The sequence below is a fragment of the Manis javanica genome, chromosome 17 (assembly GCF_040802235.1).
Source record: "Manis javanica isolate MJ-LG chromosome 17, MJ_LKY, whole genome shotgun sequence".
Taxonomy (NCBI): Eukaryota; Metazoa; Chordata; class Mammalia; order Pholidota; family Manidae; genus Manis; species Manis javanica.
This window is the reverse complement of record NC_133172.1, coordinates 38216851-38234218: the sequence shown is the minus strand read 5'-3', so window position 1 is coordinate 38234218 and position 17368 is coordinate 38216851. Positions and strand designations below refer to the sequence as shown.

Genomic DNA, 17368 nt, shown 5'->3' with positions numbered 1-17368 from the left:
ACCAGAGGGAAATGGGGTGGGTGCCACAGGGACATACTTTTCAGGCTAAAAGCCATTCTGATGCTGCTGTTTACATCAAAGCAGCTTCCACATTGAATTCAGCACTGACGGTTGGGTCTAGCTTGCAGAACTTCCACAAGTCATCCATGACAAATGACCCAGAATCCACCTCCACCCACCTAACCATTCCCTGTTTACTGAGCACTCTGCTGTCCCAGGCTCTGTGTTACCCAACAATGAACAAACCAAACAATGTCCCGGATCCTCACAGAGCTTCTGGTCTGCTGGGCAATAAATCAGCAAATAAATATAGGTTGGAAGTTTTATGAAGATGCAAACCAAGTCCTGAGATGGGAAGTAATGGGCAGGAAAGGATGGACCCAAAGGATGCCTGTCCTTCCGAAGCCAGCTATGCACAGGGCAGTGGGTACTGGAGCAAACAACTGAAGGTGCAAAGGGCCTGTGGCAGAAGCATGCTTGGTCTGTTTGACGATCAGCAAGGGAGCCAGTGTGGCCTGAGCGGGGTAAATGCAGGGGAGAGCGAGGGCAGACAGGAGCGAGGGGCCAGATCAGGTAGTCCCGGAGGGAGCCAGCAAGCTGTGGGAGGGGATTCTGTGCGATCTGACTTACATTATTAAAGACAGAAATTCAGACTGGTTGGCAATCAGATGAAGCCAACTGAAGCTATGTGGCTAGATGAGCTCACCTGGGGATGGAGTAAAGAGAAGAGGGTCCAGGGCCAACACCAAGGATGCCAACAAGTGGTAGGTCAGGTAAAGGAGGAAGAGCCAGTGAAAGAAACTATGAGAAGACTGGCTGAGTGGAAGGAAACCAGTAGCACGTGGCCTCTGAGCCAAAACAACCGCTTCAGGAAGGCTCATTGCGTCAGATGCAGCTGAGAGGCAGAGGAAAGATGGGGACAGAGGGCGCTTTGTGGACCTGGTGCTGCAAAGGTCACTGCTGATGCCCTCAGGTGATTTCAGTGGCACAGTGGGGGAGGGGGCCAGACTGAGTGAGCCGGACACAAGGGTTGGGGGGCAGGCAGCCACACAGAGTGTAACAGTACTTCGGAGAAGTCTGACCATGTGAAGGAGGAAGAAGGGTCCAGGAGGTGGAGGCAGATGAGGGCAACGCAGGGGGCTTTATAGGTTAGACTCCAGATTGGGTCTGCATGCTTGCTGTGAGGTCCTCCCCATGGGAAAGCATTATCTCCTGGCTCGCTCTCTGCCCAAGGCCCTTCTCGAGGCTTTGCTCCTTTGCCGACAGGAATGACCTTCTCTCCCTTACACGCTGGTGCATTCTGCAGCATTCTGATGGCTCTGACTCCTTCACCTGCACTTCAGCCAGGGGGAGACCCCGGAGGGCAGGGCTACAAAGCACTCAGCTCTGCCCCTGCAGCCCCAAGAACAGCCCAAGCAAACAGCAGGAGCCAGCATATCCACCATCATGAACTAATTCCTTTCTCTTCACCGTGACTTCCTTACCTCTCCAGGTAACGGGAAATACACTGGAGAAGTGAGGGCAAAAAGTCAGGATGGTCCTTATTTTATTGAGGAGACAGAGCCCTGGAAAACCTCACGTAGACTGATTTACATAAAGCAAATCGTACTGTAAATGCCTTATTTTAAGAACGTGAAATTGAGTCACTGGGCAAGTAAGTAACAATCTCTTCTGACCCCACAATTGAGCCTTGCTGCAAATTCACACGAGGGTTTGCTTAAAGTCCGCACTTGCTGTTACTTGGGGGGAGGAGGGGAATTGTTGCCCAACCATTCAACATTTTCCTCACTCTAAGTGCCAGTGTGTTAATTAAACATCAGGGGCTGCAGCTGCTACCATGGTCTGGCAGGAAAGGATAAGCTGTACCTTCTTCAGGATTTTTAATTAAGCAATGCCCGGAGAAGAAAGCAGGTCACAATGGAGCTGGGATTGCACGGAAAGGTCAAGATGTGGAGCTCAGAAGCCACCAGCAGACAGAAGCCACAAACCCAGCATTTACTGAACCTTGACTCCAGGTTGCAGGCTGCTGTGTTAAGGATTTACATGGACAATCTCTATGACAGGTGTTTCTCAAAGTGGGGCGCCTGGATCAGCACCTGAGAGCTTGTTAGAAATGCAGGTTCTCAGGCCCTACCCCAGACCTACTGACTCAGTACATTGGGGTGGGATGGAGCAAGCTGTTTCCACAAGCCCTCCAGGTAATTCTGATGAATGCCAGGTTTTGAGAACCATTGCTTTATGAAAACAGAGCAGTGGAGAAAATTTAGAAGACCAGCCACTTACATAAGCTTAAAATCAACCTTTTATGAGTAGTAGATAGGCTGGGCTCGTAAAGTGTGAAGCTGGAGACTCGGCCCCCACAGGTCCTTTGGGAATGAAACAGCGGCCTCTGCTCAAGTGTCAGTATAGCCATGATATGCACCAGTAAGAGCTTAAAAACACTTGCTCTAAGAAAAGCATTCATCGGCCTTTCTAGACTAGGCGTGTTTCTGGCCAAGACTTTTGCTGGGATATGTAAAGGAGGAAGCACAAACCCGAAAATAAACAGCTATAAACTCTTACACTTCCTCTGTCCATGAGCTCTGTATGTGGGGGCTGGAAGGATAGGACCTTTGTCCTTGGCTCACCAGGGAGAAAAGGGTAGCCGACAGGGGGGTCTGCAGGGCACCCAGCTCGCCCCTCTGCCTGGAAATTAAGTTAATACAGAGAACTCACTGCTCAGCCCGAGGCTTCTGGTTGATGTCGGGAAGGACATGAACTTCTTGGAATCCCAGTCGGAACTTGCTCAGCAGAGAAATGATCCTGGAAGAGATTTTTTAAAATGTATTCATTCATTTGACAAATTTTTTTGAGCACCTGCTGAATATATAGTAGAGAGCAAAACAGATCAAACTCTGCGCTCATGGTATTTACATTCTAACTTGGCAGGGGGCAGACAGGAAATGAATATAGATAAAGTAGGTTGGATGATGACAAGTGGCATGGAAAAGTAATTGACCTGTATTTTTCATGTATCTGGTAGCCAGCCCTGTCCTAGCACACCTCACAGTTTAATGTGTCTATACATCTGCTGGGGACCTTGTAACAAGACAGTCTGATTCATCTGGTCTGGGGTGGGGCCTTGGAGTCTGCATTTCTGACAAGCTCCCAGGTGATGCGACACTGCTGGTCTGTGGACCACACTTCGAGAAGCAAGAGTCTAAGGGACAGGAAGGTAAACTATAGGGAATTACAGGGTGGCCGGAAACACAGAGAATACATATGAACTAACTACAGAACCAGGAATAACAAGCCAGATGCGCCAACTTTGCATCCAACAGGGAAGGAGACCATGGTGGATTTGTCAGTCAGGGAAGGCTTCATGGAGGAGGTAATGATCTAGCTGATGGTACACGGTGGGTAAGATTGTTATAGGCCAAGGGGGGTGGGGCCAGGCTGTCCACCTTGGAATCACCCAAGGAGCCTTCTGAACCATACACCTGCTGTAGCTCTAGTCAACCCATCATGTCAGAGTCCCTGGGCAACACATGGCTTTGGGTATATTTGGGTATACCCCAGTTCTAACTGGCAGGGTGTGAGCACTCCAGGAGAGGGAAGGCATGCGGGTGTGTGAGATGGAGCAGGAGCAGTGAGGGGCTGGTTGGGAGAGGCAGGACAGGGAGATAAGCCCAAAGGACCAGAATGGGGTCCAGCCATCAAGCCACCACTGGTCCCTGAACTGGGGGGTGAAATGAGGAAAGCAGAGCTATGGACTCATGTCTTGGTGTACAGCATTGCGTGGCAGGCCTGGGAGGGCCTGGGCAGGAGGCAGGGCAGGCCTGGCCTTGGGGTCACCAGGAGGGCAGAGGACTTGGCCGGTGAGAGACAGTTGGGAGGTGGAGCAGATTTCACAACCTTCCAGAGAAGGACATCCCGTGACTCCACAGTGGCACAGCCTTGAGCTAAACTGAACCTGCAGAGCCCAGTTTCTATTCGGAGCTGGAACAGAAAGCTGAAACAGCAAAGCTATCTTTCAGAGATCACAGAGAAGCCAGACATCGCTTTCCCCAAGCAACGCTTTCCTTAGCATTGCTAAGATAGGCTTATCCGGGGTGAGGACGACCAGATGTGAGTGCTGGGTCATTCTTAACTCCTGCAGGGGGTGACTGAGAAGGGGACGTGAGGAGACACAGTCCTGGCATGGGACTAGTGTGGTCCAGGCCGCAGGGTCCTGACCCTGGGGCATCATAGCTGGGACTATCGCAGAGGGCACCAAAGCTGGGCAGTTTCCTCTCTTGGCTAATTAACTGTGTGACCTTGGGCAAGCTACCCCATTCCCCCCAACGTATCTGCCCCCTCCAGCAGTGCTCTATCCTATGAACTCCAACCTCACTTGACCTTGTTCTAAAGCCCAACTCCAGACACACGTGTGCCACCTGTCCGCCTCCGCACCTGAGTACCTGCCTTACCATTTACTTCCTTTTCAGCTACAACCTCCTCACATTCTTAGATATATCTTGAAGGGAAATTTCATACCACAATTTTAAACAGGAAACCAGTATCTCTTGCCAAAGAGAGGTGATTAGTAAAACCCAAGTAAATAAACCAATGTCCCTAAATTCTGGCCAGCTTCAGCTGCCTGCCAGCTGCCAACCCCCTCTTGTTTACACAGGACAGTTAGCATGGGTTCCCTAGCAGGGGGCCCTCCTCCTGCAGAATCAGCCACACAGTTGGAGGAGAATTAAAAGTCACTTCTCACCAAGAGATTCAGTGGGATTTACTGCCCCATCTCCTGGCCACTAAAGTCACCTCTTGCCTCAATGGGACAGCATCCCAGGTTTGGCGGACATTGCCCTGAAGGATGCTAAGTTCCTCCTCCTTTCTCAGGAAGAGGGACTTTTTCCATCCTTCATTTCACACAGATTTCTCCTTGAGCAGATTTGTGGTTTTAAAATTCAAAATGTAACATCTCATTGGACTAGGGCATCTACATCTTATTAAAGGTGGACAGGATACCAGGACAGAAACCTGTTCCCACCCAGAGCCCCCTCACCACTGCTGTGGCCTGGAGGGAGCTGAGCCCAAGGGGGAAGAAGAGGAGGGCAGGGGAGGAGGGGGGCACACTTGGATAGAGCTGGGATGGTGCTGGTCCCCAGGGCACTCCCCACTTACGCCTTTCTCTCCTGGTCCATCCTGTTGATCTGGCCCCCCACGAACACACGGATCCTGCATTTGCTCCATCTCTTCTTACGGCCAAGGAGATAGGGGATGAGGAGGGTGAGGCCTGGCAAAGAGGGTCCCCGTGAATCAAGAGGAAAATGCTCTCTGGATGGAGCACTCTCTGGGCTCCCACCCAGCTCTGCCAACAGCAGGCCCCTTCTTTCTGCACCTCAGTTTGCCCATCTGCAAAGTGGGCATGCCAGGCTATAACAGAGTGGCACCCAGGGCTCTGTGCACCAGGGTTTATTTGGTCCTCACGATGTTGTTAAATAAGGGAGCTGGCATTTAATGATTGGGAGAGTTACACGAAAATCAAGAGCACTATCACTTATCATTGCATAATTCACAAACTACTTCACCACTCTGCATCTCAGTTTCCTTATTCGTAGAAGGGGTTAATAATAATTCCTACCTGGGGATTACATTAGGTTAACCCATGTAAAGCATACAGGGTCAAGCATACAGGAAGTGTTCATAATATTTCTATCTAGGAGTCTATCAAAGATGGGAACAATAAAGCTGAAAATCATATGTTTTAAGAAAAATGAGAGAGTGCATATTTCTTTGGGAAGTGAAGAACAGTTCCTGTGCATCAGCCCATCTCCCCCATTTATGTCATGTCCTGTGACCTCTAAGGTTCCATCTCATTGACCTCAGCTCCTCCTATAAAGTCCCTTATTTTGTAGGTGAGAAACAGGCCCAAAGAGAGCAGCTAGGCCAGGCTCTGCCAAGCTCAGTGGTGGGCTGAAGGGTCCCTATTCCCCTTTGCTGACCCCGAGGTCCCTCCAGACACCTTGTTGGGAGAAGCCAGGAAGGGCGGGTACAGAGTCATGGACAAGAGACGGCCCTGGGACAGCGGCGTCTGAGAGGGACACTGACCTCCATCGTCAAATAGCCAGTAGATGTCGATGGTCTTCTTGCCCTGCTCCGACTGGAAGACTGTGCTGGCCTGCTCCTCCTGCACCAGGGCCTTGGGGTCCACTGCAGGAGCAGAGAGGCAGGCCACCTCAGGGCAGAAAACATTCAAATGCCTGCATCTGCTTGAAAACAGAGCCAGCTGCCCTGTGGGGCGGGTGCGCTATGCCCCCGGGGCTAAGCAAGGGTGCCCTGGCCGGAAGCACCCTGCTAAGGGGCGCATGGTGGGGACTGGCCCAGAGCACCAACCTCACCAGTGGCCCTGCTGCGGCTCTGACTCCTGATTCTTAGGTCCACCAGGAACGGGGGCCCGCACATTGCCTGCTAGGACACGCCCCTCCCTTGCTCCCAGCTTTTCTTTCCCAGGATTCTGGAGGGCACTGGGGGGCAGGACCATCCCATTAAAAACTCTTCTGCGTCCCTCACAAATGCCCACAGAATGCCCCTAGCTCCTGTACTGTGGTCTCCCCCAGTTCCCAAGGGTCTCGGGTGCCTCCTGTCCTTGACCAAGCTCCAGCATGGCCCCCACAAGCTGCCTTGCAGGGTGAGAGTGCCCTGAGCCTCCGAGTGGGGTGGGGACTGACATGGGCCGCAGACAGATGGGCCACTGGCTCTGGCTTCTTTGTTGTCCTCCGCTGGGTCAAACACAGGGTTAACTGCAAGAGAGGGGTGGCTTTGTCCTCAGGCTCTCCTGGCCGGGGGCATTTCCAGGTCTTCCTCTTCTGGGTTCCTCCTGAACCTGGAAGGTAGTTCTGACTCCCTACCTTCCCCCCATCTGGCCCCTGCCTCCCTCTGCACTGGCCCCTTCACGCTCCAGCCCCACCAGCTTCCTTCTGCTCCACAAATCCAGCCACAAGCAGGCCTCAGAATGTGTGTTCCCTGAGCCAAGGGCACTCTTTCCCCAGACCTCAGAAAAGGCCCCCTCCTTGGAGAGGCCTTCCAGATCCTACACCTGTGTCAGGCACTGTCTGCTATGATTTAAGTCAGGCACTGTCTGCTATGATTTAAGGGCCTGTAGAAATTCCCTGGGAGCGTCAGCTCCCCAAGGGCAGACTTTTGCTTTCTGCTGCAGCCCCCGTGCCTACAACAGCATCGCTCAGGAGCATGGCTGTTCCTCTGCGAATGCATAAATATTCACTGAGCAGCCTCTCTGTGCCAGGTATGCTCTCTGCACTCAGTGACCCAGAGAAACAAGACCCAGAAATGTTCACGCCTTCCCGCTACACTAGCACCACCTCCTATGTGTTTTCATATGTATACGTATTATTTCTTTCGTACCTCTAAATATTAGTAACTTGGAATCTGCATGTTCAATGTGACTTTAAATGTAAAACATATCCCTACTTGATGCCCCACTGAAGGTCTTAGAGACCAAACTGTTCAGTTCCCACAGCTTTTATGAGTGTGTTTTCATATTCTGCTATGCGGGCATTCTCTCTCCTCTTGTCCTTTTTCCTCTCTATTAGAGCCTTTTCATCCCATCTGTTTACAAAAACACTGATGGTGACTTGGGGAACTCGAAGTTCCAATCTCAGTTCTGTCCCCAGTTTGGAAGTGAGACCTTGAACTGGTTACTTCCCTTTTCTGGCCCTAGTTTCTCCATTTGGAAACCTGATGAGCTCTAAAGGACCATCAAAGGCTGACTCTCTAGGAATCTGTGATCCTTTATTGCTTACTAATTTCCCCTTGCTTCCCTCCCCCACTTAAAAAACTTAGGTTCTAGAACTTTCTGGGATCCTGGTCTGTCACTGACAGAGGCTCTGAGCAGGAGGACGTGTACTCACTGTGTGCCTGCATCACCTTGGAGATGTTGAGCCCCTCGCGCATTCTCATGACACACACACCGTAGTTGAAATCAAAAGCATCACTGAAAGAGAGAAGGTGGGGTTAGGCTCTACTGGGCCCCAGCCTCCAGCCACAGGAAACCAGTGGATGTCTAGAGTTGGCCTTGCCTCCCACCATACCCTTTCTGCTCTCTGGGCCTCAGTCTTCCCATCTGCATAATGTGCAGGCAGGACTGGGGACTCCCCAGCACCCTTCCTGCTGTACAGTCCACGGCACTATGGATCTTGCAGAACCTGTTCTCAGGGGGAAACCAAGTCAGGCCAGTCTGGGAGCCAGGCCCTGTTCTGATACATTAGGATAATCCTCACAACTCTGCCAACAGAGATGGTTACAGAAGCAAAACCTGAGTTTTAGGAAATAAAACTAGAGAGCAGCCAGCTGGGATAAGAATTAAATAGCTGAGACTGTAAACACTGACGGCAGGCCTGCACACAGGAATGGCCCCGCTCATGAAGGCAGCACTAAGCTGTCTGGATGGAATGTCTAGACGACTCCTATCCCAGCAATATATTTACTACTTGGATGACACAGTGCCCCAGAGCCCACAGTTAGGGAATGTTGGTGCTGGGGGTCCCTGGAGAGCAGATAGCCCATTGCCTCCTGCTGTGATTTTGTTAGAGGTGGCCAAGATGCACCTCCCAGAGTCATACAGCTGGTGCACAGAAGACCTGGAAGCGGGTCCCAGGTCCCCAACACTCAGCCTCATGTTCTTTAAAAGTTACCGCACACTGCCTCTCTCTACCACATCAACACAGAAAAGCAACTCAGGCAGGCATTTTCTGGACCTTGCCCAGCAGGAGCTGAAGGAGAAAGTGTTTGGAGTTTGCCCTGAAATCTCCAGGGAGTTCATCCCCAGCCCCTGCCCCACACACTGCATCCTCCAAGCTCTGGCTTCACTTCTCACTCAGGGGTACCGCCTCGCAGCTTGGGAGCTGGCTGTCTGCCGGTTTTCTGCACCCTGCAGGTGGGTGCATAGTTTTCACCTAAAACCCACATTTTCAACTTCTCTGAAAAATGAGAAGATCTGGCAACACTGGGCTCACATTTCTGCTTGGGTACAACTGGCTGGAGCCAAGGAGCAGCTGCTCTCTCCATTTTGCCACAGTCTCTACTGCTCCATTTCCTTATACCTGGGCCCCTTCACTGTGTTACCTGCCTATTCCCTCGTGGTATTAGTGTCTGTGACTCATAGGTCAGAGTGGGGAGCCCTCAGTCTGTCTGTTTCATCCCAGCCTTGAATCAGGGGACTCCAGGCCTTGCCTCCCTCCTGCCCTCACTCACTGCAGGATGCCGACGTAGTCTTCCACTGTGGCTGGGTGAGCTGACTGCCAGTTCTTCTTGAATCCGACTACCAGAATGTTGGGCTTCATTCTCCCAAGACCTGCGGCCTGCCAGGGGTGGGGGTGAGGTGATTTTTCAGGCCTCATGCCCCTCAAGGGTCCTGTCCTGCTCTGTGACTAGTTCAGGGCTCTCTCTGCCCCAGCTGCCCTCTCCACCATGTACTAAGGGCTCAGGAAATACACCCCTAGCTCAGGGGCCTGTCTGCTTGGACAGACCCACAAGAGAAAGCTACAGCCAGAGTTATCTTCCCTGACCTCTCCAAGCCTGGGCCACCCACTTGACTGTCCCTTTAGTTGTGGATTATCCCAGCTCCTGCTTCTCTAGTGAATTATTTCTCATAACAAGGGACTTGAATTTGGATGGCAATCTTAGAGTATTTCTAGGTCATCTAATCCATACACTTCTTACATTTCTTTCTTTTTTTAATGTTTAAAAATATGTCTTGAAATTTTTTGAGGGGAGATACATATAACACAAAATGAACCACTTTACAGTGTATAATTTTAAAGTATCATTTAGTACCTTCACAATGTTGTATAACCATCACCTCTATCTTAAATATTGAGAAATACTTAAATTTATTGAAAGGATACCCCTATGCTGACTCAAAATTAACAACTGTTTTTTTGCCCATGCATCCCATTTTAAAGATGAGAAAATTGTAAATTAAAATGGATGACAGTGGAACATTCTAGAACCAGATCTGAGTGATTTCCCACCGAGAGGTGTCTGCATATATAAACATTTATCAAACTATACTCTTACTGTTTTTTCACTTTGCTGCCTATAAATTATATTGTTTTCAAAAAAGCAAGCACTGCTCAGGTTCCCATAGCTGCCCAGGCTTCCAGGCAGTTTCCCCAGGTCCTGGGCACCCCAACAAAGTGCGCTGAGTCAGCATATCTGGAAAGGCAGGAAGGTGGCACTCCTGTTGCAGCAAAAGAGGCTCCAACTAGCTCCTCAGGACATCCACCTTCCAGGTTGTCATACCACACAGTAAGTCCTGTGGGGAAGCCTCAGCCCCATTGCACCTGCATGAGAATTTGGACGCCACTGCGGAGGTCCTCCGCAATGACGTCTGAGTAGAAGGCCTTGATCTTCCTCTTGTTCAGCCACTTGGTGTGCCCGTTGGTGATGAGCTGGAGCTCAGGCATCCGCTCTTTGCGGGGTCCCTGAGGGTGGCAGGGGCAGGTGACATCGGGGGCTGCCTTTGCCCTCCAGCCTGAGATGCAGCCCCTCTCCTGCCCTGGAGGCTGCCCATGGGCAGCAGCACCCGGAGGAGCCAGTTTTCCTTTACAGAGTTAGGGGAGTGACAGAGGAGGAGGAGGGAGGGAGGAAGGAAGAGGAAGGGAGCCAGCGAGAGGCAGGGCAGCGGGTGAAGCCAGTCCCGGGATAGGGGAAAGAGAACCAGGCTTATGGTCAGGGAGTCCTGGGGCTCTGGTTGCTCCACAACCCTTCTGCCCCCCACTCTACCCCTCCTGGGTGGACATCTCACCCGCAGGCTCCCCCAGGGGTATGCCCCCACCCCCACCTGCAGGGGGCACTCACGATAAGCACGTGGCCACAGACCATCAGGCTGAGGTTCCGGGTGAAGGTGCCCACAAAGTCCACCAGGGCCGGGCGGAAGTTGGGGGGCCCCGTGAGCACCAGGCACTGGGGACTGCGGAGGGGAAGGGAAAAGGACATGAGCCATCAAGACAGAACTCACGGGGACCTGGATGCCAAAGCCAGGTGCCCCAGGATTTCCACCTCCTAGGTCTCCTTTCTTAAACAGGAGACCCAGCAGGATGCTTGGGCCTCATTTTCCCATCACTTTCAGGACCCTTTCAGCTCTCTGAGTGGCCACCACACTGGGCTTCCACTGTCCTTCCTGTGCAGGCCACTAAACACTCCTCTGGGCAAATGCCACCACTCCACCTGGTGCTACGGCTCTGCCCAGCCCAGCATGGTGGGTGGGATGAATAAAGACTGGGAGTGGGGAGTGGCAAAGACTGTTACTTTCAAGATTGCTGTGTCACCTGGGTGAGTGAGATTCAGCTTCTGGGTGGAGAGACAGTCAGGGGTCATGGTCAAGAGCCCCTACCTCACTTAGAAGATCACTGTGTCACCTGGGTGAGTGATTCAGCCTCTGGGTGGAGAGACAGTCAGGGGTCATGGTCAAGAGCCCCTACCTCACTTAGTCAGAGCCAGACAAAATTGGCCACTCACCAGCCATGTGACCTGGGGCAGTTACTTAACCTCTCTGAGCCTCTGTGTTCTCATCTGTGTATGGGGTTAGCAATTCCATATACCTCAGAGGGTTGTGGTAAGACTACATAAGGCACTTTGCACAATGATGAAACATAAATAGATACAGACAAATATTAGCATGATGTTTTGGTGGGAAGGGGGTGCTTGGCACACGATCCTTGCTAAGGAGGGGGATCAGCTTTGAGGAGTACCTAGGAGAGGCTCATCACAGTCAGCCTCACGAATGACCGTGAGGGGGATTATACCAGATCCCCTATAAAGCCCTGTGCATTTCTGGGACTGTATTCCGCTGTGGAAATGGGTACAGAGAGATCACTACACTTGCTTGGTCCCCACAGGGCAATGTCAACCCGGTCAGCTAACTCCTCCATCTCTGTTCCCCCTCTGAGCAGAGGCCCCGCCCATGCTGGGTCTGCCCCAGTCAGGTGACAGATCTTGACCTGGAACCTTCCAGAGCAGAGCCATGGCTGGCCCTGGTCTCAGCTGGGGTCCTGGAACCTTCACTCACCGGTAGTTCTTGATGTGGTCCTCTACCTCGTTGAGGCCCACCGAGTGGCTCAGGGCCAGGTTATAGGATCCAGCCTGTACTGAGGAGCCCCAGTTCACCTCTGAACAGGGTCGGGGTGGGCACAAGATTAGAAATCACTGGGGGACACCAGACATGCAGAGGCAAGGAATGTCGATCTTCTCTAGGAACCTGGCACCCATTGGAGAAGGGCCACTTGGCAGGCAGGCAGGCAGCCTGCAGGGCTGTTCCTGACATTTGCACATACCATATGGCTACACATTTACAAGTTATACTTCAAGGTACTAAGCTCTACCAAACATTCTCCTCCCTTAACAAACAGATCTTCTTCACAATGACCTGGAATGCCGCATCCATATTTAGGATTTGGGCTTTCCTGGAGCTTTGTATCCCATCCCCAGGTTGCTGTCCCCCTAGGATCCTTGCCTGTGTACATGCAGACACCCCTGCCCACGCTTCCACACTTTGTTCACCTGCCCTTCAATCAGTCAGCCTTGGCCACCCCTTGGGCCCAGATGTGCACACCAGCGGGCCAGCCACCCTCAGGAGGATGGACTGGACAGACAATTTCAGGGTCCTGGGTCCCCAGGGCTGGGGGTCTAGAAGCAGAGGTATGGGTGCTATGGGGACACATTAGCATGGCTCCATGCCCCGTGGGGAGAGACAAGGCTGGAGGGCCAGAGCAGGGCCTTGAGATCACAGAGCCTGCGGCAGGCCCTGTAGCTGGGCTGAAGGGCAGGATGGTCTGCTCGGTGGCCGCAGGGGCAGAACGGGAAACCCGAGCCCTTCAGCAGCCTGAGACAGCACACCTGGCTTCTTGTAGATCACGTAGAGCAGGAGGAAGAGGATGACGCCGATGGCGATGAGGGCCGCCCACCAGGTAAGAAGGAACATGATGACCACTGAGATGACCGCTCCAAACAGTGCTGCCCACTTGCTGTAGTATCGGAACGAGGGTCTCCACCCTGGGCAGGGAGCACAGGTCAGGGGGCACGCTTGGCACTGTGGAGCTTCCTCCTGGGCCAGCGCTGCTGGGCAGAGCCCAGGTGGCAATGCAAGCAGTGCCCAGAGGAGGGGTCCCAGTCTGTGCCCACCCAACCACCCCGCCTCCTGGGGCTGGGCCTGGGGAGGACCACATGCCCGCCTTGGCAGGCATTCTGCTGTGTTGACAGGCTACACCAAGGAGGAGACGTCCAGTTCTGGGCAAATGTGGCCACATGTCAGCAACAATTCTGGCTCCCAGGTTCACGCAGAGCCAACGGGGTGAGATGGAGAAGCACAGGATTCTGCCTGGCTCACAGCACCCGGCCATGCCAGGACCACCACTAGTGAAAGCTGCCCCATGACACAACTCTGGCACACTGTGGTCCAGGGTCTATGGGAAAGGTGGCTGGTGACCAGCTCTTCGGCCATTCGGGGCTAATTAGAAAGTCTTTCTCAAGACTCTTTACTGTTGTCTGTCATAAAATGATCATTTTAAGTGGCTTCAATCTGAAAGGTGAGCTTGCGTCCATGCCTTCCCCTCCCTGGCCCTATGCTTCAGCCCCAGGTGCCTCGCCCCGCAGAGCGGTGAGGGCCGGCTTACCAGGTGAGTTGGTGATGGAGGCGTGGAAGCAGCTGAAGTTGATGAGGGCGTAGGAGCACAGGAAGAAGTTGGAGATGATGGGGGCGATAGTGTTGAGCTCGGCTGTAGGGACGCAAGGGAGAAGCAGGACAGGCTGCTGGGCCTCTCCACCAAGGAGCCATGGACCGCACCCTCCCTCGCAGGGTGGGAGACCCCAGACAGAACGAAGAGGCTCAGTGAGTCTGAGCCTTCTCATCTGCGGAAGGGTCCCTCATTCTGTGAAGCTGAAAGGGTCGATGTTTTGCAGACTGTAAACTGCTGGTTTTTAGGAGCTCAGAGAGCAGTGGGAGAGTAGATCCCATCAGGCTATGGGATGACCAAGGACTGTGGCTGTCACACTTCTCTTTTGTGACCACAAATTACAGTAACAAATACCATGTGACCCTGAGAGCCTATCCTAGTCCCACCAACAGTGGAAACTCCGTCAGGAATGGCTCCTCCCCTTCCCCATCTCCCTGTCCCCCTCCCCTGTCACTGCCCCAGTGCTTCCTGAAGAGCTTTTGTGTCCTTTTGTGTAATCTTGTCTCCGGGCCTGCTTCTGGAGGATCCCAAAGCAACACGAACACCTCTTCTGTGCCAGGCCTTCCGGACATGATTTGAATCACCACGAGGACCCTGCCCCATAGCCTCTGAGATCATGGTCCTCAGCCTGATGGCCTGTCAGGCCACCCAGATAAAAGGACATCAAATCTGAGTGTGGGGTGGACTACAGGAGCAGAGATGGGGTTGAGGACACCAGGCCTGACTAGACGTTTCCATCGCTGCATGTGGTCCCGCTGCCTCTTTGTCTGCTTCAGAATCCAGGAGTATCCAGTGTCTGGAAAGGTTCCCTCAAGTGGAAGTGACTAGACAGGGTAAGTCTCATGGATGGGTGATGTCAGCCTGAGGAGCAGGGATTCGGCTGCAGCAGGAGCACAGGACCACCAGCACCAGCTCTCACCCCTTCCTGCACAAGGAGCAGGGGCTCATGGTGGCATGGCACAGCCACTGCACCTGCTGGTGTCGCCACCTCTCTCCTAACGAGCTCTTCCTCACCAGCTAAGCAAATCAGGAAGTATTAGGGAGTGTGTGCGTGTATGAATGCATGTGTGGGTGCACACACAATCTCTTCCTGCCCATCTGTGCACCATTGCTCCTATTTTGCAGATGAGAAAACTGAGGGTTGGGGAGGTGAAATGATTTATCCAAGGCCACACATCTGGCACATGGCAAAGCCAGGATAGAAAGTCAATTAGCCAATGGATTAACTGGGCTCTCTTGGAGGCTATCCCCTGTTTTGAAGCCCAAGCGATCTAACAGCTCAAGGTCTGAGAAATGAGATTTGTAGATTTGTGTCTAATTCATACACTGAGTGATCCAGCTGTTGGTATCAGCTCCCAAGGAGGGACCATTCAGCTTGTCCTGTGCTCCAAGGTGTCCTGGGAGCTAATTCAGACCTGGGCAGGGAAGGATACGGGAATGCAGAACCAGGAAAAGCAGGTAGGTTATAACAAAGCAGAATGGTCCACCTGCCTGGCAAAGTGTGGGAGCCACGCTGCTTGGAGGGTTAAGGGGAGGAGGAGGGTGCACATGACCTTCTGCAGTCTCCTTCCAGCTGGGGCCTCATGCACTCCAGTTATTCTCTGAGTGCCCACTACCTGCCAGGTCTGGCTGGGCACTGGGTGGAGGTGAGCAGAGTGGAGGGGATCCCCTGCCCTGAGGCCTCCCAGCTAGCTGGGAGGCCAGGCCCTGCGCACCCATCCTCTCACCAATGATGATGAAGGCCACAGCGATGGTGTAGGCCAGCAGGTAGCCGCGCACAGGCTCCTTGTTCTTGCCATAGCCTTTGCCAAAGAAGCCGATCAGCGGGTACAGCTGGTCCTCACATAGGCACTGTGGGCACAGGACGATGTGCTCAGCCTCTGCCCCCTTCTGCCCCTCCACTGTGGCCACCTGGACCCCAGCTCCTGCAGGCTCCCGCATGACCTCAGCAGGGCACTTCCTGATCTGGGTCCTGGCTTCTGTCTCTGTTAAATGGAAGTGATCACCCCGCCCTCCCCACCTCAGCCCTAAGGAGAGGGGTTGGGATTGCAGAGAGGGTACCAGGCTGCACAGGGGAGAGTCTGCGGTGGGAAACGCAGGTGCCCTTCAAAGCACACCACCAGAAGGGGGCTGCTTCCTGCAAGAGTTTGCTCACTCTTTCCTTCAGTCGGGACAACCATGTCACGTGACACCTCCAGATCTTTGTAGTAGTTCCTGGGGGCCCCTGCACATGGGTCTCCCGACACTACCCACAGCCTCACCTGGAAGACTTTGGCTGCAGAGACAAGGCAGGCCAGGGCAGAGGAGAGGGTGGCCCCAAAGATGCCAGCTGTGATCAGGGGTGCGAAGCCTGATACCATGCTCATGGTCTGCAGGGACAAGGAGTTGACGGCCCCCAGGATGGGGGACAGGTCCCTGAGTCCCCACCTGGGGCACCTCAGGCCCCACTGTGGGCAGGGGCTGGGTCTTGGAGCTTCCATCTAAGTCTGCAACCCCAGTGCCCACTGAGGCAGGGACAGGGTTAGGGCCCCCCACCTAAACTGGAACCTCTTTCCCCCAAGCCTGGAACCCAGCTCCCCCAAACCAGGTCTCCCCCAGCCTGTTCCAGCCTCCACCTGGTCTGCATGCTGTGCTTGGGGCCAACTGCCTGGCCGAGGCCACGTGTACCTGGTAGTAGTTGATGAGGCCAAAGCGGCAGCTGTGCTGCTGGGAGCACGCGGTGAAGTTCCAGCCATAGCCGCAGGCCAGCCCCTCACATGCATCTGAGCCAGGGACCACAGTGTCATTCAGGACCCCGGAGGCATCTCGAACCACACAGGAGCCTGAGGAGGAAGGAGGGCATGGGAGGGCCTCCCCGCCTCCCCTTCCGCCTCCACATAGGGCCACTTCTGTAGAGGGTGAGATGCTGCTGTTGGCCCAGTAATGATGCAGAAACGACAAGGACAGGAGCTGGCATGCAGCAGGACGTAGGATGCCCAGGCCCCACACTAAGTGCTGGAACAACCCCAGGAAGCGGATACTGCTGCTACTTTTGTTATCATTGCCATTCTACAGACGCAGAGTGAGCCTAACTGACTGGAGGTCACTGCATCCTTCAAGTGGAGGTCCTGACTGGCTGTGACCTGAGCCACGTCTTCCAGCCATCTCACTGCACCACAAAGCGGTTACTGGGAGCAAGAGAATCTTAGTGAGAGGCAGGAATCAACAGCCAGGACTGGATTCAAAGCGTGACTCCACCACTCAGTGGCTGCGTGACTTTGGGCAGGTCACTTAACCTCTCTAAGATCCCATTTCCTCCTCTGTAGAATGGCAGAAATGACTGCCCGAATTAAATGTGGTAAGGCTTGTAAAGGGCTGTGTACATGGTAAATCAGCTGCTAGTGTCATCTTATCATCATTAGTGTTTGTTATTATTGTTGTTCCTTGAGTCAGAGTATATGCTTTGGCCTGGAGGATTTTCACACCCTTCAATATGTACCCTCAGGTTTGAAGGGAGACTGGCATGACACCCCCAATCTCCACCACAAACTATCATCCCCCTTATGAACACGTTCTGGTCACCACCAAAGTGCCCCCAAAATAAGCTTCAAGGCTCCACCTCCTGGGGTTGCCATGTCCTCCCAGCCCAGATCTCTCTGTTAGAGACC

General features: G+C 53.2%; 1 protein-coding gene and 1 long non-coding RNA gene across 14 annotated transcripts in view; one reads left to right on the top strand and one right to left on the bottom strand.

The window, feature by feature from the left end:
* The window catches only part of SLC12A3 (solute carrier family 12 member 3), a 33923-nt gene that overhangs the window by 6744 nt on the left and 9811 nt on the right, over positions 1 to 17368 (bottom strand). For 11 of the 13 annotated variants that reach the window (XM_017672984.3, XM_073226960.1, XM_017672986.3 and 8 more), the window contains 14 exons: positions 16389 to 16543; positions 15983 to 16090; positions 15449 to 15572; positions 13662 to 13763; positions 12886 to 13041; positions 12059 to 12158; positions 10849 to 10960; positions 10332 to 10472; positions 9241 to 9347; positions 7899 to 7981; positions 6699 to 6770; positions 6079 to 6180; positions 5152 to 5263; positions 2716 to 2802 (listed from right to left, as the gene is read on the bottom strand). In XM_017672984.3, coding sequence (XP_017528473.3) covers positions 2716 to 2802; positions 5152 to 5263; positions 6079 to 6180; positions 6699 to 6770; positions 7899 to 7981; positions 9241 to 9347; positions 10332 to 10472; positions 10849 to 10960; positions 12059 to 12158; positions 12886 to 13041; positions 13662 to 13763; positions 15449 to 15572; positions 15983 to 16090; positions 16389 to 16543 — 1561 coding nt within the window. Of the gene's footprint in view, positions 1 to 2715; positions 2803 to 5151; positions 5264 to 6078; positions 6237 to 6698; positions 6771 to 7898; positions 7982 to 9240; positions 9348 to 10331; positions 10473 to 10848; positions 10961 to 12058; positions 12159 to 12885; positions 13042 to 13661; positions 13764 to 15448; positions 15573 to 15982; positions 16091 to 16388; positions 16544 to 17368 lie in introns of those variants that run through there. The other 2 variants (XM_017672987.3, XM_073226962.1) reach the window with 2 other exon arrangements.
* LOC108405058 (uncharacterized) lies at positions 13770 to 17094 on the top strand. The gene is made up of 2 exons (XR_001855078.3): positions 13770 to 14554; positions 16776 to 17094. It is a non-coding gene; the product is annotated as an uncharacterized lncRNA (long non-coding RNA).